General features: G+C 45.4%; 1 protein-coding gene across 2 annotated transcripts in view; it reads left to right on the top strand.

Moving 5' to 3' along the window:
* Nucleotides 1-944: 944 nt before the first annotated feature.
* The window catches only part of PSME4 (proteasome activator subunit 4), a 185,717-nt gene continuing 165,256 nt past the window's right edge, over nt 945-21,405 (top strand). The window contains exon 1 of one of the 2 annotated variants that reach the window (XM_056567663.1): nt 945-1,564. In XM_056567663.1, the coding sequence (XP_056423638.1) occupies nt 1,362-1,564 (203 nt within the window). In that variant the 5' untranslated portion in view covers nt 945-1,361. The remainder of the gene's footprint in view (nt 1,565-21,405) is intronic. The other variant, XM_056567664.1, reaches the window with a different exon arrangement.

Here is a 21,405-nt window from a genome sequence, read left to right as displayed (position 1 = left end):
TAATTCACATCCCCTCTGCCCATTGACTTTAATGTTATTTCCACTGTCCTGTTCACACTGCAGAAATTCTGCTAGCGGAATTCCGACACTAAATTCCTTTCCGCTTGAAGAAAGAACATGTTCATTCTTTAAGCGGAATCCGCTAGCAGAAATCAATTGAAGTCAATGGTAAAAAAAAATCGGCATCGTTTTTGCGTGCAATTTGCAGAAATTTGCCCGCAATTTGCGCGGAAATGGCTGAAAAACCTTTCACTTCTTTCTCCCCCATGTCTGTGCGCAATTTGCGCACAAATTGCACGCAAAAATAAAATAAAAAATTCCGCCCGTAAATTTTTCAGCGTGAATTACTCTCCATTTACTCCGTGTGAACGCACCCTGAGTTAATGGAATTAAACAGCAGTGTTTCCCGACCAGGTTCCCTCCAGCTGTTGCAAAGCTACAACTCCCAGCATGCACAGATAGCTAAATGGCAGTGTTTTACAAACAGTGCATCTCCAGCTGTTGCAAAACTACAACTCCCAGCATGCACAGATAGCTAAATGGCAGTGTTTTACAAACAGTGCATCTCCAGCTGTTGCAAAACTACAACTCTCAGCATGCCCGGACAGCCAAAGGCTGTCCGGGCATGCTGGGAGTTGTAGTTTTTCGACAGCTTGAGACACACTGGAAATACTGGCCAAGGGCATACTGGGAGATGTAGTTTTGCAACAGCTGTAAGCACCCTGGTTTGGAAACAGTGATATACACGATAAGGGAGATTTATCAAAACCTGTGTGGAGGAAAATTTGCTGAGTTGCCCATAGCAACCAATCAGATCGCTTCTTTCATTTTGCAGAGGCCTTGTTAAAAAAGAAAGAAGCGATCTGATTGGTTGCTATGGGCAACTGTGCAACTTTTCCTCTACACAGGTTTTGATAAATCTCGATATAACCTGTAGCCTTTCTGCTGGTGCAAAACTACAAGTCCCAGCATGCCCTGACAGCGTGCGACTTTCAGGGCTTGCTTGCTGGGAGTTGTAGTTTTGCAGCAGGTTGCAGATGGGGCGTGTAGTAAATAACAGAGTGCCCGGAGTGGCAATGCCCGTCTTTATTATGACAAGCTATGATTACAATGCACAGCAGCGATGCCTCTTCTGCCAGTCAGTCAGGTGACAGACATGCAGGCGTGACGTCACCAGCCGGGTTGAGAGAAGGGGCGGAAGTGACGTTGTGAAGCACTCGGGTGACGTCGTTGCCCTCCCTGCGCCTGCTTCGTCACCGGTAGACTGAGTGAGGAGAGTTGGGAGAGGAGTGCAAGTCAGAGGCCGGCGCTGTAGTGACCCTGAGCGGAGGAGGACGCCGGCGGCAGAGGGGCATCCCGTCATGGGCACCAGGGAGGACAGAGCGGAGCAGCTGGGCTTCAGACCCCAGAAGGAGATAGTGTATAACCGCCTGCTGCCCTATGCCGAGCGCCTGGACCGGGAGTCTAACGAGCTGCTGGCCCGGATCAAGAGCAGCCTGGGCCGGGCCGTGCACCTCCGGGAGCTATGGCCGGGGGTGCTGTTCTGGAGCAGAAAGCTGAACACGTGAGTGCCCTCCATTGTGTCCTCTCGTTCCATTGTGTGCGGGCACTGGGGGTCACCTGACCTGTGGGCACACACCGCTGCCCATGTGTATTGCTTACAGCTGTCTGCTATTTGTTGTCTTTATTAGTGTCATGTGACCTCCCATTCTGCACCTGCTGTGTCCGTTATCTCTTCGCTTTCAAAATAAAAAGTATCAATTCTGTAACTGTCAGAACATGAAACCTGGTCACATGACCTTAACTTACATGGGCTGGAGTCCCCAAGGTCGCTCCTAAATTAGATTTGCGTTAAATGCGCCAATTTATAATGTATACATCACACACAATGGGGGAGATTTATCAAAACTAATGCAGAGGAAGAGTGGTGCAGTTGTCCATAGCAACCAATCAGATTGCTTCTTTTATTTTTCACAGGCCTCTTTAAAAATGAAAGAAGCAATCTGGTTACTATGGGCAACTGCACCAATTTTCCCTTGCACTGGTTTTAATAAATCTCCCCCCTTTTGTTGCTGTAACTAAACTAGAAGAATGTCTCATGGTTTTTAATGTTCTTTTCATATAAGAGATACTCTGGACCTCCAGATGTTGCAAAACTACAACTACCAGCATCCCCAGACAGCCGTAGGAGACCTATGCTGTATGTGTTACCATTGTACACTATGTAGGCAGCTTTAAGGGACATCAGGTGACTCAGGAGTATGGAGCGTGACATGAGGGGACACTAATGACTGTCACACAGGGAGAGATGACAGGACACTAATGACTGTGACACAGGGAGAGATAAGGGGACACTAATGACTGTGACACAGGGAGAGATGACAGGACACTAATGACTGTGACACAGGGAGAGATAAGGGGACACTAATGACTGTGACACAGGGAGAGATGACAGGACACTAATGGCTGATTACATGAAGTCACATAACGTTACATACGACATGCTGGCACCTAGATTCCTAACAAATCTGTCAAGCCCTGATCTACACTGTAGTGGTCTCCAAACTATGGCAACTACAGGCTCCTAATGTAAATTGCCTTGCAGATGGCATTATTTCTCTATGCAGCTATGGATATACCCATGTAGGACGTATTTTGGGATGCCCCGATAGTGGAAAGTCCCTTGTAAGCTCAGATTCTAATGAAGGCCAAAAAAAATCTAACCTACTACAGACCCAACTCAGATCACATCCCTCTGAACGCGACCGTCACCAGCTTCTAGATTCTTAGGGCATCTACTCTCTATAAAGTGTGATAAAACCCGGGGCACTGTTCAGAAGTTTGTATAGCATGTTGTCAGAGACATGGGTTGCCATATGTTTTCATCCTAACTCTGGAGCTCCCTTTTATTAGGCAGAACAAAGTGCTACTGTGAAGTACCAGGTCCTAATCTGGATGACTTGATGTGTCCATATTTTATTTAACAATCTATTTAAATGTGTGCCACCTGCAGCACAAATATATCAGGGGATTTATCTGCTGGACCTTAATGCCACCTGTAACAGTATCTGTGTTAGGCTGGGTTCACATCACGTTTTCTCCCATACGGGAGCGCATATGGCAGGGGGCGCTAAAACCTTGCGCTCCCGTATGCCTTTCTATGCGCTCCCGTATGTAATTCATTTCAATGAGCCGTCCGGAGTGAAATGTCCGGTCGGCTCATACTGGGGGTTTCAGCTGCTGGACCTCGGTACCACCTGCTGTGGTAAATCTAATGCATTGCTTGTTCTAACTGCTGGACCTCAATGACACCTGCAGCAGTAAATATGTTTTACCAGAGATTTCAGCTGCTGAACCTCAATGCCATCTGTGTTAATACATCTTGGGTTTCAGTGCCACCTGCAGCAGTACATCTGTTATTCTGGGTGTTTCAGCAGCTGGACCACAGTGGCGCCTACAGCAGTACACCTGTAAGGCTAGGTTCACACTATGGAATTTCCGTGTGCAATTCCGCTTTGAAATTGCAGGCAAAAATTCCGCTTGCTAAAATGTATAGTGTAGTGAATGGGTTTTCGTTCACACTTCGGAATTTGGGAAGCGGAATATGTGAACAGAAAATCCACTTGGAAATTTCCACCTGAAGAATGGTGTTGCTCATTCTTCAGGTGGAAATACTCGCGGAACACATTAGTCTATTGAAGACTGCAGTGTCCGCACGGTCCTAGCGCCGACTGATTCAGTCAGTACTGGCCGCACTCGGAATCTACGGGCGGATATTTTCTGCCCGGAGATTCCGTAGTCTGAACCTAGCCTTCTACTGGGGGTTGACTTCATTCGAGAAGTTATTGTGCAGATGGCCAGCTCAAAAGTTTTGGCACAATGTGCCTAGTTGGGCTGCAGTATGGGAGAATATGTATAGCTTTATACATCTATATATGGTCATGTTGGATTTCACACGCAGCCCATAAACAGATAAAGCGGAAAATAATTTTTAGCAAAGACATGTCAAGGACTTCTTTACTAGTGGCTCCTTTTATTATAGATGGAAGTTCTCTTTATTCTGTACAGAACGCTGAGAGCGTCCTTGTCACATTTCGCAGCTCGCGGCTGGCATCCCTTTGTCTTTCGTTACCCTAAGACGCCTTCTTCATGATATAAGCCTTGTATCTTAGTGGCTGTGTCTGATGAATGTGCTTGCTACATAGTAGACATTACTTTCAGGTTAATGTGACCTCCAGAGGAGAATGCAGACTGTTTTGCCAGTGTCTGTGCTCATCCTGGTGCTGAATGTTACATTGTGTCCATATACTGTATATACTTGAGGTCAGATCTTCTGTTTGACCTTCGTGCCATTACATGTGTGGCTGGGTTCACACCACGTTTTTGCAATACAGTTCCTGTATAAGTTTTCAATGTGAAAACTGTACGGAACTGTGTTAAAATCACATGCATTGACTCTCCATGGAAAACCGTATGACAAACCATGCATCCGGTTGTCTGTTTTTGCACCCTGTATGCTTTTGTCCGTTTTTTTCCTGGTAGCCTACCACGGTTTTTGGTCCAGGTGAAAAATCATATGGAAACCGCAGAGTTTTTTTTTTAAATTTTAAAAATGTTTTTAACATAGGAATCAATGTTAAAATCCTGCGTACGTTCCACCTGCTTTGCACCATATGGTTTTTGACACCAAAGTTTTTTTATTTATTTATTTTTTTTGGAATTTAAATCAAACAAGTAAAACTTTATTCATAATGGAGTGAAGTTAAAGGGGTTATCCAGGAAAAAACTTTTTTTTATATATATCAACTGGCTCCAGAAAGTTAAACAGATTTGTAAATTACTTCTATTAAAAAATCTTAATCCTTTCAGTACTTATGAGCTTCTGAAGTTAAGGTTGTTCTTTTCTGTCTAAGTGCTCTCTGATGACACGTGTCTCGGGAATCGCCCAGTTTGGAAGCAAATCCCCATAGCAAACCTCTTCTAAACTGGGCGGTTCCCGCCGAAGGCTGTCCGGACATGCTGGGAGTTGTAGTTTTGCAACAGCTGGAGGCACCCCTGTTGGGAAAGAAGGTATTATGTACTCACCACATATTATTGTGCATGCCGGACAGGGGAACACAGCAAGATGCATTCCCCTGTCCGCCACCCATGCGAAGTGTTCAACCGCCCGGCGTCCAACTTGTGACGCCAGATGAATGTAAACTGTGCCTTTCAAATGATTGGGATCAATACTACAATCAGCTTCACTCCAGTGCTGTAGAAATACCGTCGGGCGATGCACACATGTAAAGGGACCCTATTTGTGTGACCTCTTCTGTGTAATCTTTTTGTCTTTCCTAGTAGTGCTGTTGTCTCCACTGTTGCTACGCTGTAGTAGTGCTGTCGTTTCCACTGTTGCTACGCTGTCATTACGCCTATAATCATATGGTATTAGATGCCTTGTTTACTGAGGATCTTTTGGAAAATATTTATTTGCTGTATTTGAGACGCCTTCTACTTGTGCTGTTGCAATCTTTGGGTGACTTTGCAGCAGGTCTGCTGATGTGTGGGGTCAGATCAGTCTTTATATAGTACATTCTGACGGTAACCCAGGAGCGTAAACTCATAGTCAGGTGATCAAGGCCTCTGTGTGTACAGTGTATAGAGCCTCTGGATGTTGCTCATTTTTGCACTGTCATGTTTGACTTATTTGTACTTCGTTGTTGTGCCAACTGGGTTTTATCTCATGTAGGAAAGTTTTACAGTACGAGCGCTTGCACAGTGTACCATTGGGTGTCAGTCTCTCACCACTCTCATTTTATATTTCTTTTCTTCAGAAAAATGAGGTCCAGACTGATGCTAGGGTATGTCTGAAGTGAGACATGACAAGGATCTTCTTTAATTCTTTGTTTCCTATTTTCCTGTGCAGTGACTAATGTATGTACAATTTTTAATATATCTGTACAGGATAAGTGGTACCTATATTATTTTATCCTCTTTTTGCTGAATGTGATTGTATTTTCTCAATGATGAATATACATCACATGCCTCACTGGTTCTTGCTTTCGGGGTTTCATCATCCTTGTTGTCTTAAAGGGCTACTCCACTGCCCCAGCGTTTGGAACATTTTGTTTCGAACGCTGGGTGCGGGCTGCGGGGGTAGTGACGTCACTCAACGCTCCCTCAATGCACATCTATGGGAGGGGGCGTGGTGTTCCCCGAACGCTGGGGCAGTGGAGTACCCCTTTTCAGGAAATCTGTCATCAATATCACCCGCACCAACCTGTCATACAGGCTTGTAGTGTGGATGATACTGATCAAATTGATACTGATAGCGTCCCGAACTGTCCAGCCGTTCTGCCATAATTCCTCTTTTTCGGTATATGCTCATTTGTATATACCGGAAAAGAGGAATTACGGTGGGTAATCAGGGGTGTGGAAATAAAAAAATATATATAAATAAATAAAATTGTAATAAAAACTACTTGTCCTAATTACATAAAATAATTTTAACCAAAATAGTCTGTAAATAAGATCTTTATTAGGTTGGGTTCACACTACGTTTGTAGTGTACTGGTGCCGTACCCCAGCCCGATGTGGCCCAAACCCCATTTATTTCAATAAGCCAACCAGAGTCAAACGCTGACTCCGGTCGGCGTTTGACTCTGGTTGGCTTATTGAAATGAATGGGGATCCGGCTGGGGTATGGTAGCGGCCGGTTTTCGCTCCTCCCAACCAGATCCGGCACCCGTACACTACAAGCGTAGTGTGACTTAATAAAAACTTAATAGGTAGACCAATATGTAACCCTATTAGGTGAATAGGGCCCCCAAAAAGTAAGTCTGCCCCATTAAAGGAATACTGCAGTGCAAAATAACTTATCCCCAATCCGAAAGATAAGGGATTAGTTATAGATCGCTAGGGGGATGCCAACTCCCCCCATGTTTCCTATAGAAATACATGGATGGGGCATTTCAGCTGCTGCATAATGTTGTGACATTCCCTTCATGCCGGCTGCCGAGACCCAGTACATGAGATCGCAGGGGGTCCCCAGCAATCAGACTCCCCGTGATCTATCACTTATGCCCTTTGGATTGGGGAAAACTTATTTTGCACTACAGTATTCCTTTAAGTAGGTAGTCTTCCCCCCCCCCCCCCCCTCCTTCAGGTAGGTATGTCCCTATATCGGCACAGGTGGCCCTGCCTGATAGATCTCGTCGCCCCCCCCCCCCCCCCCCCATGCTCCCTGTGCCATTATACCCCCTCTGATGCCTCCTGTACCATTATACCCCTCCCCCCTCTGATGCCTCCTGTGTCATTTATATTTCATCCCACCTCTCCCCCCCCTCCCCCCCCTGTACCACACTTAATTACCAACCCCCCCCCCCCCTTATCTGATCCCCCTGCTACCTGTCCCCAGCTACCATGTGCGTCACGTTACGCTCAGGGGCTCGGTGATTATGTTGCTGGACCGCATTCTCGGTCCTGGCGGAGGTGCGTGCGATTAGTGAAGTCATCGCATGCGCCTATGCGGGACGCCGACGTTCTGCACGGCTCGCTATAGGCTGCAGGATCCAGCTTCAGTCTATAGAAGTTTAGTGATGGGACAAGAATGATTGCCTCATTATATGTGAATTCCTTAGGCATTTAGCCCGGCTTGCCTGACGCAAGGCTAAATGCCTGAAGAATTCACATGCCCGGCGCCTGGAACTGCATGTCCTGGCCATCGGGCTATAGAATTACCACATCCCTGGTGATACTATGACAGGTTAGTGCGGGTCATACTGATGACAAATTTCATTTTAAGGCAATCTGTCTCGTATGACCCGCACTAACTTGTTGGTACAGGCTTGTAATTGGGTGACACTGATGAAAATGGTGTTTACCTTTATGGGCTCCGTTGCTCCATTATGCCCATTTTTCGGAATATTCCTGGGCATTCCTGCTTCGGCAGGGATGCCGAACTGGTTTTATTGGTTAGGCAACTTGGAGCACTTTTCGGTCCCTGAGTAGCTTTGGCAAAAGGCGACATTGTACCTGGCGAAGGGTTTGGTTTGTTGGGGAGGCCCCTCTACTGTTGGAGAAGGGCTTATTGATGGACCGCATCCTCGTGCATGGTTTTTGTGTGTGAACACTTGAAGTTTTTACTTGCACTTGGAAATTTTTCTTTTTAGAGCTGAGGTACATGCTCTCAATTCACCCAAGCCCCAAATGCACACTGGGGGAGATATATCAAAACCTGTTCAGAGGAAAAGTTGCCCAGTTGCCCATAGCAACCAATCAGCTCGCTTCTTTCATTTTGCAGAGGCAGTGTCAAAAATGAAAGAAGCGATCTGACTGGTTGCTATGGGCAACTGGGCAACTTTTTCTCTGGGGTTTTGATAAATCTCCACCACTATGTCCAGCCTGCTTCCTCCTCCATCTGGCCCGCCTTATAAAAATGAATAATTCTTCCACTGTGAAATGTCTCAGGATTTTACTTCCTTCTCTCTGAGTACTGTGCTTGTGCCGCTTCTTGATGTACGAGGGTTATGCATATTTATAAGGCAGGCTGGACATTGGGGTGCACTTGGGGCTTGGGAACGGCCCGCATGCACCAAGCCAGCTCATTACCATATTCTAAAACAATGGACATAACAGAGCCATAAGGGCAAGAAGGTAAACCCTATTTTTTTTTCAGCATTGCCTTTACTATAAGCCTGTATTAACAGGTTTGTGCAGGTATAATCACCAAACTAAATGGCTATTTAAAGTACTATCTATGGCCACCCAAAGGTCATCACCAAAAAATAAGGCCAAAAGATATCTTAAAGGGGTATTCCGCCCCTAGACATTTTATCCCCTATCCGAAGGATAGGGGATAAAATGTCAGATCGCCGCGGTCCCGCTGCTGGGGACCCCTGGGATCCCCTCTGCGGCACCGCGCTATCATTACAGCACAGAGCGAGTTTGCTCTGTGCGTAATGATGGGCGATACGGGGGACGGAGCAGCGTGACGTCATGGCCCCGCCCCTCGTGACATTACGGCCCGTCACCTTAACGCAAGTCTATGGGAGGGGGCGTGACGACCGCCACGCCCCCTGCCATAGACTTGTATTGAAAGGGGCGGGCCGTGACATCACGAGGGGCGGAGCCGTGACGTAACGATGCTCCGGCCCCTGTACCGCCCATCATTACGTGCAGAGCGAACTCTCTCTGTGCTGTAATGATAGCGCGGTGCCGCAGCGGGGATCCCAGGGGTCCCCAGTAGCGGCACCGCGGCGATCTGACATCTTATCCCTTATCCTTTGGATAAGGGGTAAATTGTCTAGGGGCGGAATACCCCTTTAATGTATCAAAAAAAGGTTAAACCAACTTAATTGAATTGACATAAAAATTACACACAATTATTAAAAAACATAATAAGCAAAGCAGACATCACAAAAGAAAGAAAGGGGGGTATACTCCAAGTAGATACAACAAAATGGTCAGAGGTCCCAGATATAAAGACAAGGCAAAGCTATGGTACTCATGAGAAGGCTTTAGCGCAATGCACACAATAAACATAGAACATAGCTGCCCAAATCATGTATAAATAACAGTATATAAGGAAATAGACTGTGCACCCTGTAGGGAGATACCTCACCTTAAGCCCCAACGCATGTTTTCACCTTTCGCTTCGTCAGGGGGCACATTTTCGCCCTTCGCTTCGTCAGGGAGCGCCCCATGACAACGTGAAGGGCGAAAACGTGCGTTCGGGGCTTGAGGTGAGGTATCTCCCCACAGGGTACACAGTCCAGAGTATACCCCTCTTTCTTTCTGTTGTGATGTCTGCTTTGCCTATTATCTGTTTTTTTTAATATTGTGTGTCATTTTTAATACATTATGATATCTTGTGGCCTTATTTTTTGGTGATGAGGTTTTTGCGGGTGATACAGATTCCCTTTTAGTAAATGTCATGCCTTTCAAAGCTTTTGGTAACTGAGGTGACCCGTGGCAGGATTTAAGGCCTATTTGCCTCTTTGCTTGATTTCAAAAGAATTAATCCAAGACATCAGAGAGATTTTGTACCATGTCTAGTACATCCTTTAACAATTCACCGCACACTCAAACTCAAACACTAATGCTTCAGGTCGATTATAACAATACCATGTATAGTTTCCATCATTTTTTACATATAATTAAAATAAAATTGAAACTCTTTTCTCCATAATCTGTATTTTTTTATCTATAACATTTTGACATTGATCAGACTTTTTGATCGCTTTTTATTTAACCTCTTCAGGACATAGGGCGTATGGATACGCCCTGAATCCCGAGTCCTTAAGGACCGAGGGCGTATCCATACGCCCGTGGGAATTCCGGCCCCCACCGCTAGCCGGTTGGGGACCGGAGCCGGATGCCTGCTGAAATCGTTCAGCAGGCATCCCGGCATATCGCCCAGGGGGGTCATTATGCCCCCCCCATGTCGGCGATCGCCGCAGATCGCTGGACAATTCAGTCCAGCGATCTGCGGCGATTCCGGGTCAATCGGGTCTCCAGTGACCCGGTGACCCGGAATTACTGGCTGTTCGGGGCCGTCTCTGACGGCCCCGAACAGCCAGAGCCTGCAGGGGTGAGGTGGCACTGGGATCGGGGTTGGCACTGTTGGGATCGGGGCCCCAGGAGCAGCTGCGGCGGCGGGACTGACCTGCAGCGTCTGGATCGTTGGAGGTGAGTGACAGCCTCCTGCTGTTGCTTAGCAACAGCTCCCAGCATGCAAAAAGGGCATGCTGGGAGCTGTAGTTATGCAACAGCAGGAGGCAGACCACCACAACTCCCAGCATTCCCTTATGGGCATGCTGGGACTTATGGTTTTGCAACAGCTGGAGGCACATTCTTTCTATGGAAAAGTGTACCTTCAGCTGTTGTATAACTACAACTCCCAGCTTGCACAAACAGCTAAAGTGCATGCTGGGAGTTGTAGTGGTGCATCTGCTGGTTGCATAACTACAACTCCCAGCATGCCCGTTGGCTGTCGGTGACTGCTGAGAGTTGTAGTTTTGCAACAGCTGAAGGCACACTGGTTGTGAAACTCAGTTTTTTTTTACCTAACTCAGTGTTTCACGACCGGTGTGCCTCCAGCTGTTGCAAACTACAACTCAGCAGTCACCGTACACCATGCACCGTACATGCTGGGAGTTGTAGTTTTGCAACAGCTGGAGGCACACTGGTTGTGAAACACTGAGTTAGGTCACAAACTCAGTGATACATAACCAGTGTGCCTACAGTTGTTGCAAAACTGCAACTCTCAGCAGTCACCGACAGCCATCGGGCATGCTGGGAGTTGTAGTTATGCAACAGCTGGATGTCCCCCCCCCCCCCCCCCCCCCAATGTGAACGTACAGGGTACACTCACATGGGCAGAGGATTACAGTAAGTATCTGGCTGCAAATTTGAGCTGCCGCAAACTTTCTGCTGCAGCTCAAATTGCCAGCGAGAAACTACTGTGAACCCCCGCCCGTGCGACTGTACCCTAAAAACACTACACTACACTACCACAAAAAATAAAATAAAAAGTAAAAAACGCTACATATACACATACCCCTACACAGCCCCCCTCCCCTCCCCAATAAAAATGAAAAACGTCTGGTACGCCACTGTTTCCAGAACGGAGCCTCCAGCTGTTGCAAAACAACTCCCAGTATTGTCGGACAGCCGTTGACTGTCCAGGCATGCTGGGAGTTTTGCAACAGCTGGAGGCACCCTGTTTGGGAATCACTGGCGTAGAATACCCCTATGTCCACCCCTATGCAATCCCTAATTTAGGCCTCAAATGCGCATGGCGCTCTCACTTTGGAGCCCTGTTGTATTTCAAGGCAACAGTTTAGGGTCACATATGGGGTATCGCCGTACTCGGGAGAAATTGTGTTACAAATTTTGGGGGGTATTTTCTGCTTTTACCCTTTTTAAAAATGTAACATTTTTGGGAAAACAAGCATTTTAGGTAAAAAAAAAATTTTTTTTTACAGATGCAAAAGTCGTGAAACACCTGTGGGGTATAAAGGTTCACTTAACCCCTTGTTACGTTCCCCGAGGGGTCTAGTTTCCAAAATGGTATGCCATGTGGGTTTTTTTTTTGCTGTCCTGGCACCATAGGGGCTTCCTAAATGCGGCATGCCCCCAGAGAAAAATTTGCGTTCAAAAAGCCAAATGTGACTCCTTCTCTTCTGAGACCTGTAGTGCGCCAGCAGAGCACTTTTCACCCCCATATGGGGTGTTTTCTGAATCGGGAGAAATTGGGCTTCAAATTTTTAGGGGTATTTTCTGCTATTACCCTTTTTAAAAATAAAAAATTTTTGGGAAAACAAGCATTTTAGGTAAAAATTTTTTTTTTTTTTTTTTTTACATTTGCAAAAGTCGTGAAACACCTGTGGGGTATTAAGGTTCACTTTATCCCATGTTACATTCCCCGAGGGGTCTAGTTTCCAAAATGGTATGCCATGTGTTTTTTTTTTTTTTGCTGTTCTGGCACCATAAGGGCTTCCTAAAGGTAACATGCCCCCCAAAAACCATTTCAGAAAAACGTACTCTCCAAAATCCCCTTGTCGCTCCTTCCCTTCTGAGCCCTCTACTGCGCCCGCCGAACACTTTACATAGACATATGAGGTATGTGCTTACTCGAGAGAAATTGGGCTACAAATACAAGTAAAAATTTTGTCCTTTTACCCCTTGTAAAAATTCAAAAATTGGGTCTACAAGAACATGTGAGTGTAAAAAATGAAGATTGTGAATTTTCTCCTTCACTTTGCTGCTATTCGTGTGAAACACCTAAAGGGTTAAAACGCTGACTGAATGTCATTTTGAATACTTTGGGGGTGCAGTTTTTATAATGGGGTCATTTATGGGGTATTTCTAATATGAAGACCCTTCAAATCCACTTCAAACCTGAACTGGTCCCTGAAAAATACTGAGTTTGAAAATTTTGTGAAAAATCGGAAAATTGCTGCTGACCGTTGAAGCCCTCTGGTGTCTTCCAAAAGTAAAAACACGTCAATTTTATGATGCAAACATAAAGTAGACATATTGTATATGTGAACCAAAAAAAAATGTATTCGTAATATCCATTTTCCTTACAAGCAGAGAGCTTCAAAGTTAGAAAAATGCTAAATTTTCAAATTTTTCATCAAATTTACGGATTTTTCACCAAGAAAGGATGCAAGTATCGACAAAAACTTACCACTATGTTAAAGTAGAATATGTCACGAAAAAACAATCTCGGAATCAGAATGATAACTAAAAGCATTCCAGAGTTATTAATGTTTAAAGTGACAGTGGTCAGATGTGCAAAAAACGCTCCGGTCCTTAAGGCCAAAATGGGCTCCTTCCTGAAGGGGTTAATTATGGGATGTGATTAAAAAAAATGCAACTTTAGCATTCACAGTTTGGGATCAATTCAGATAATTTTGCATGCAACAATGTAAACATGTTGTTTTTTTTTGTTTTTTTTCATATATGGAAAATGAGAAAAGAGGTGATTCATTGAAGGGGTTAATTTATATTTTTAAAAACTTTTTCCCCCCTAATTTTTATTAGTCCCAATAAGGGACTTGTATCAGCCATCATTAGGTCGCTCATACAGAGCAATGCTGTATATCTGTACAGCATTAGTCTATGAGATCTATGATCTATTGGTAGAGCCTGCCACAGACAGGCTCTATTAATAGAAGTTCAATCAACAGAAACCGGGACAATGGGTCAGCTCCTTGTGATCTGGTGGGGCATACCTGAACTACCAGTGACACTTGCAACTGCACTTTATATGTCGCTGTCAACTTTGATCAACACATTCTGCCCCTGGCTACGGAAATCAGCCAGGGGTTACCAGGTATGAAGCTGGCTTCTGAACCCACTCCATACACCCTTACCTGACCCATGACTAATCAGATCCGTTATGGGTTGCGATGGAGTTAAAGGGAATGTCCATCAAAATGTTGTTTTTTTTTTCTGTAAATATGCCCCGGCTGCTTGCTAAAAGTAAAGAGCCTGTACTTGCCTCCCGTGCTCCCCTGCAGCCTTTGTTATAGCAGAGCCCTGTCTCTTCCTGGTGCTGTGGATAACACTGTTACATTGTACATTGTTTCTAAGCCAATCACTGCTACCATTGATTGGACATCGTGACTATATCTGAAAAGCAGAACGATGTTTGTAGTCGTATCAGTTGTGCTGCGGAAATGGCAGAAACCACCTTTTTATACCACCCCATGTCCTGTTCATTTATATAGCTCCCATACTGCCCGGTGTTTTCAGACTAATATTTCTGTCTCCTGTATTTTCTGACTGCAGTTTGTGATCGCAGCCGCAGGCAATCCCTAAGTAATAATAGCTTGTGTAGAGGTGTGTCACCGGTTCAGCCCTTTTACTGAGGAATGTTTGGTTCCCGTTAGGACTCGTACTCGCCCGCATTAAAATCAGTTATCTGCTGCCTGGCTTAGGGTATATTCATGTGCCTGAGATTTGTTGCAGAACCTGAACATTTCCACTGCATCCCTCTTCCTAACGGCACCAAAATGGAGGTTGCTCCTCCTATCACTGTAGGGACTGCAAACAGAGAGGGTTAAAAGGGCCCCTCCCCAAACACCCCAGTGGTTTTTCCTGTCCCTACAGGGATAGGGATGAGAGGGATGCATGGAAGAGTGGGGGGTCCGGTCGATCAAGGCCCCTTTCAGTCTCCTTCCTCCAGTCAAGCAGCCCCCCCCCAGGGCAGTACCCTCACCTTGGGGGTCCCCTGTCCTGGGATCCGACATCCCCGTACCAGCGTGGCTGCTCGTGGGGGCTCTGCAGGGCTGAGGAGCGGCAGCTCTTCGGACTGCCGTAGGCGCGCTCTGAATGACGCACAGGACGCTGGCGCAGATGCATTCCGATGACGTGCGGGTGCGTGGGAATCCTGCACCGCTAACGAGCGGCACCTGTAGCGTACTGGGGCGGTGCTGTGATGCTGGGATCCCTTAAGTATGAGGCAGTCCCTGCTCGTGTTGGTACCATAGTCACTGAGGAAAGGTTTGCCATGTTTAAAGGATGCCAGGTCCATGATTAGAGAAGAAATTCGTTCCTCTCTGGTTGGAAAACACTCCCTTCGTGATCCAGGGCCTACTCTCTTCCCCCACAGAGTCAGCTCCGCTGCAAAAAGGTGTCCTAGACATGTTGTCCCTAGGAGTTATTGTTCCAGTTCCCTCAAATCAGGAAGGTCAAGGTCATTACTCCAGACTCTTTCTAGTTAAGAAATCGAATGGGTCTTATCGGACAATAATAAACTTGAATGGGCACTGTCAGATACAAAAACTTTTGATAATGTTGTACAAACCAATAGGTTTTGCAATTGCTTTCATTACAAAATTTTCAGTATTTCATACTGAAAAAGCCAGTCAAACAACTGCACCCCCCAGCTTGTTTGGACACATACTAGTCCTGCTGTGTCCATGCATCATCACCTATGTCATGGACACACTTCCTTGATTGACAGCTGTGAGTGCAGGGCTCACAGCTGGAGGAAAAATCCTCCCACTGTGAGCTTGTGTCCCGCTACTGTCAATGAGGACATGCTGGGAGTTATAGTTTTGCTAATGCTAGGGGAGATGTGAGCAGACAGCATACTGAGGGAGGGGGCGGAGACCTGAACTGTGAGGCCACGCCCCCTCCCTTTGAGAGGAATTCAAACTAGTGAGCTAAATTAAAAGTGTAATAAAATAAAAAAAAAATGAAGGTGCTAGACACACAAATCAGATGTACATGGTCAGGATTAGGTACTGAGTGATATTTAAAAGACATTTTTTTTTTTTTTTAGATGGATCTGACAGGTACACTTTAAAACACCTCAACAAGTTGATAGCCTACCGTCGCTTCAAGATGGAATCTCTTGCTACCAGTGTTCCTCTGATTCTCAGACTCCTCTGATGTGTTCGGTAGACTTAAAGGATGCGTATTACCATGTCCCTATCCACCCCTGATACCAGCAGTACCTCCGGTTTGCAGTATCTCTAAACGTGGAAATTAACCATTTTCAGTTTTGTTGTCTCCCGTACGGGATCTCCTCTGCCCCTCAAGTTTTTACCAAACTTGTAGTGGAGATGGTTGCCTACTTAAGGCAGCAAGGCGTACAGATTTTTCCTTATCTGGACCACTTTCTCCTTATAGCGAAATCTGAGGAAGAGATCCATTGTCACCCGTCAAAATCGTTGGATCTCTTTCAGTTTCTGGGGTGGCAGGTAAATTGGGAAAAGTCAAGTCTAGCTCCCTCCACCTGCAAGGTTTTCCTGGGAATCTCTCTAGATTCAGTTGCCCAGACATCTTTTCTTCCAGAGGCCAAGAAGGACGCTCTGATTCTCAAAGTAGAGACTCTTCAGAAGAGGTCTCGCTCTTCTATCTGTGAATGCATGAGGATCTTAGGCCTCATGACTTCCTGCATACAAGCAGTTGCTTGGAGTCAATTCCACTCCAGACCCCCACAGACAAATCTCCTCTCCCACTGGGACAAGAGTCAGTTGTCCCTAGATGATTTGATTCCTATTTCCTTGGTCACCAAGAGATTTCTGAATTGGTGCCAGGACAGGATAAATCTTTTGGTAGTAGTAGTTTGGTCCCGTTCCCCAGTAGTGACGTTAACTACAGATGCAAGCGGGATAGGCTGGGGGGAGATTTCCCAGTGGTGCTCAGTCCAGGGATCCTGGACTCCAGAAGTAAGTTGGGAATCTTCCAACTACAGGGAACTCTGGGCAGTTTGGGAGGCTCTTTTGCCCCTTCAGGACCATCTTGTCGGGAAGAATGCCCTCCTTCTTCCGCAGTCCACCTGAGAGGGGTAGACAATGTTCAGGCAGACTTCTTGAGCAGGAGATGGTTGGATCCCAGGGAGTGGGAACTTCACAAGGCCACGTTCATCATGATAGTCCAGGCTTGGGAAGTTCCTCAAATAGACCTGTTCGCCACTCAAGAAAACAGGAAAGTACCAATGTTCTTTTCCTTGAACAGGAAGGACTTTTCTGCAGGTCTGGATGCCCTGAGTCAGGACTGGCATTGGAACCTGGCCTATGCTTTTCCCCCTTTTTCCTCTTATTCCAGCAGTTCTAAGGAAGATAAGGGAAGGGAAAGAGAGTGATTCTAGTAGCTCCGGCCTGGTCCAAGAGGAATTGGTTCCCTCTGTTAGAGACCCTAGTTATTGCCCCTCCAGTCATGCTCCCGGACAGACCAGATCTTCTGCACCAGGGTCCCCTATGTGTCCAGAAGTAGACTCCACCTCTCGGCATGGATCCTGAGTGGTGGATTCTGAAGCAAAAGGGTCTCTCCGACCCTGCCATTTCTAGGATCCAGTCAGGGAGGAAACCTTCTACAGTCTCTGTGTACACTAGAACATGGCATAAATTTTAATTTCTGGGTGCGGGATAGTCCTTTTGATAAAGATAATCCTAACATTCCTCTTATTTTAGAGTTTTTGCAAGAGGGTCTAGAAAGGGTCTTAATTGTAGAACTATCAAGGTGCAGGTATCTCTAGCCGAGGATAGACTAGTTAAAAGATTCATTAAGGGGGTCAATGTCGTCATACCCAGGTCCAGATCTTCAATACCTAATTGGGATCTCATTATCGTCCTATCAGGGTTAACCAAAAACGCCTGTCTCCGCTGCCAAAATTAAATTTCTTTCTTGGAAAGTGGCTTTTTAGTGGCCATTACTACAGCCCGCAGAGTGGGAGAAATCCAGGCCATTTCTGTTAGGGAACCCTTTTTTTAAGGATATAGATGAGAAAATAATTCTCGGACACCATCCAGAGTTTTTTTTCCCCAAGGTGTCTTCTTTTTTTCATAGAAACAAAGAGATTATTTATTTTACCTTCTTTTTGTCAGAACACCAAAAATCAAAAAGAACGTGCTTTTCATACCCTCGATGTTAGGAGGATTATTCTCAAATACCTAGAAGCAACAGCTGAATGGATGAGAATGAGAATCTTTTTGTTCAGTATGGGGGTAAGAATAGAGGCAAGAAGGCCTCTAAAGATACAGTAGGCAGATGGATTATATCTGCTATTTTAGAAGCTTAAAAGTCTGGAGGAAAAGATTGTCCCCTTTCAGTTAAAGCACACTCTACAAGAGCAGACTCATCTCCTGACCGGATCTGCAGGGCAGCTACGTGGTCAAGCCTTCATACTTATGTCTGTCATTACAGATTGGATGTACTGGCGAATAAGGACTGCTCTTTTGGACTCGAGGTCCTACAGGATGTGGTCCCTCGCTAGAGCTACTTATCTGGTATGGTTCCATATTTGTCACGAAGAGGGATGCAGTGGAAAAAGGGAATTATTTCCTACCGTTAATTCGGTTTCTACAAATCCTTCATGACGGCACCACCGTAACTCCCACCCTATATTATTGGTGCTGGGTTCTCTGTTTCCTGTCCCTACAGTGATGGGAGGAGCAACCTCCATTTTGGTGCCGTGATGAAGGATTAGTGTAAACCGAATTAACGGTAGGAAATAATTCCCTTTTTTTCAGCTGGATTGTTTCTGTAGTACGTGCATGGAGTTCTGCGAACTCCTTTCAGGTATATTGGACAACCACATATTTAACCACTTAAGGACCAAGGGCGTACAGATACGCCTTTGCTCCCTGGTACTTAGGGACCAAGGGCGTACCTGTACGCCTGTGGAAATTTCGGTCCCTGCCGGGCGGGGACCGGACTAGGGTGACTGCTGTTATCGATCAGCAGGCACCCCGTGCAGAGGTCATCAACGGCGGGTGTATGTATGATGTGTGCATATGTATGGTATAAGTGTATGATGTATCTGTGATGTGTGTATGTAATGTATGATGTGGGGGGGCAGTGGCGGGTGTGTATGCATGAATGTATTGTACAGGGGAGGACTGACACGTCGGGCATTAGGGCAGTGCCCAAGGGCCTGTGTCTTTATTTTCAGTGGCTTCTGGCCACACACACTAAATTGCACCCCCAGAATCCCACCCCCTTCATACTCACCCGCCAACCAAGAGCCCCACGGATGCACGCAAACACGCCTGAACCAAAACTACAACTTCCAGCATGTTGCACCATAACCTAAACTGTAGAACTATAAAGTGCAACATGCTGGGAGTTGTAGTTTTGGTTCTGGTCAGATGCAGAGCCATAGGCTGTATCAGGGCATGCTGGGTGTTGTAGTTACTAACTGCAATTCCCAGTATTCCTTGACACAGCCTATGGCTCTGCAGCTGACACGAACCAAAACTACAACTCCCAGCATGTTACACAATAACCTTAACTGAACTACTATACAGTGCAACATGCTGCAACACCCACACAACCATAGACTGTATCAGGGCATGCTGGGTGTTGTAGTTATCTAGTAACTAAATGCAACTTCCAGCATTTTCTGACACATAAATTAGAGTAAATAAAATGCACCACGTAAACTGGAGAAGCAGAACACCCCCCCCTCCCCCCAGTAACACAGCAGCGTTCAGAGTTTTCCAACCAAAAGGCTCCATATATAAGTCTGTATGAAGACTGAAAAATAGTGCGTATATATGTGAATAAGCCCCTTTCCTAATAAGTTTCCATTTTTCTTTAAATAATAATAATGTACAAAAATAAACATAAGTGGTAACGCTGTATGTGGAAATGTCCAGACTATTCAAATAGAATGTTAATTAAACCGTACGGTCAACGGTGTAAATGTAGTTTTGGTCACTTCATATGAGAAATTTTTTATAAAGTGATCAAAAAGTTACATCTAGACATTTCTGGGCTTGCCTCGGGCGTAAAAGGATCTACAGCTCTCCCGCCGCTAATTGCCTGGCATGCTGCGATCGCTGTGGCCGCTATTAAACCATTAGATCACCGCTGTCAAAGTTGACAGCAGTGTCTAAAGGGATCTTGTATCCATCCCTGGTGGTCTAGTGGGGTGAATCAGACTATTTTGGTTGAAATTATTTTATCTACCAGGACAAGTGGATTTTCTTGAGGTACAAGTAGATTAGTCCCTTGGACAAGTAGTTTTTTTTTTAATTTCCACACCCCTGATATGTGTTTTAAATAGCAACCTTGAATTGGATAGAGGAGTAACTCATAGGATCCCAGCAAAGGACCCATTGCAAAATAATTGACCCAGTTACATGGCTTAATGGGAAAATTACTATGAGAACATCTCCAACAAATTAAAAGCCCAGCAGGGCCTACAAACCAATATAGAGGTTGTGCTTTTAATATACACATATTATATTATTTGTACTTCACTAGATTAAACCTTTTAATGGAAAATAATAAAAGTTAATTTTTAAGGGTAAACCCTAGTAAAAGGGCTTAGTCCTGGAGGGACTGGAGGAATTGAAGTAAATAAAATTACGCACCCTAAGGGAGATTTGATAAAGGTAACAGAACCTAACTGAAGGTTTTCCAACCAGTGTGCCTCCAGCCGTTGCAAAAGTACAACTCCCAGCATGCACGGTCTGTCAGTACATGCTGGGAGTTGTAGTTTTGAAACAGCTGGAGGTTTGCCCCCCCCCCCCCCCCCATGTGAGTGGGTTTACAGTAAGTTTCCTGCTTCAAGTTTGGGCTGCGGCAAATTTTTCACCGCAGCGCAAACTCATAGCAGGATACTCAGCGTAACCCGCCAGTGCTAATGTACCCTAAAAACACTGCACTACACTAACACCTAATAAAGGCTAAAACACTACACTGTCCCCACCAATAAAAATGAAAAACGTATTGCACGGCAGTGTTTCCAAAACGGAGCCTCCAGCTGTTGCAAAACAACAACTCCCAGCACTGACTGTCCAGGCATGCTGGGAGTTTAGCAACAGCTGGAGGCACCCTGTTTGGAAATCATTGGTGTAGAATACCCCTATGTCCACCCTTATGCAATCCCTAATTTAGTCCTCAAATGTGCATGGCGCTCTCTCACTTCAGAGCCCTGTCGTATTTCAAGGAAACAGTTTAGTGCCACATATGGGGTATTTCCGTACTTGGGGGAAATTGCACTACAAACTTTGGGGGGCTTTTTCTCCTTTTACCCCTTATGAAAAGGAAAAGTTGGGATCTACACCAGCCTGTTAGTGTAAGAAAATTAAAATTTTTAAATTAACATGCTGATGTTCCTGAGTACGGAAATACCCCATTTGTGGGCGTAAAATGATCTGCGGACGCAGAACAAGGCTCAGCAGTGATAGCGCACTATGTGTAAAAAAAGGAAGATTTTGAATTTTCTCCTTCACTTTGCTGCTATTCCTGTGAAACACCTAAAGGGTTAACACACTTACTGAATGTCATTTTGAATACTTTGGGGGGTGCAGTTTTTATAATGGGTTCCTTTCTTGGGTATTTTTAATATGAAGGCCCTTCAAATCCACTTCAAAACTGAACTGGTCCCTGAAAAATTCAGATTTAGAAAATTTTGTGGAAAATTGCTGCGGAACTTTGAAGCCCTCTGAG

The sequence above is a fragment of the Hyla sarda genome, chromosome 3, assembly GCF_029499605.1.
Source record: "Hyla sarda isolate aHylSar1 chromosome 3, aHylSar1.hap1, whole genome shotgun sequence".
NCBI lineage: Eukaryota > Metazoa > Chordata > Amphibia > Anura > Hylidae > Hyla > Hyla sarda.
Note: the sequence above shows the minus strand (reverse complement) of the source record. Positions and strands in the feature narration are given on the sequence as shown.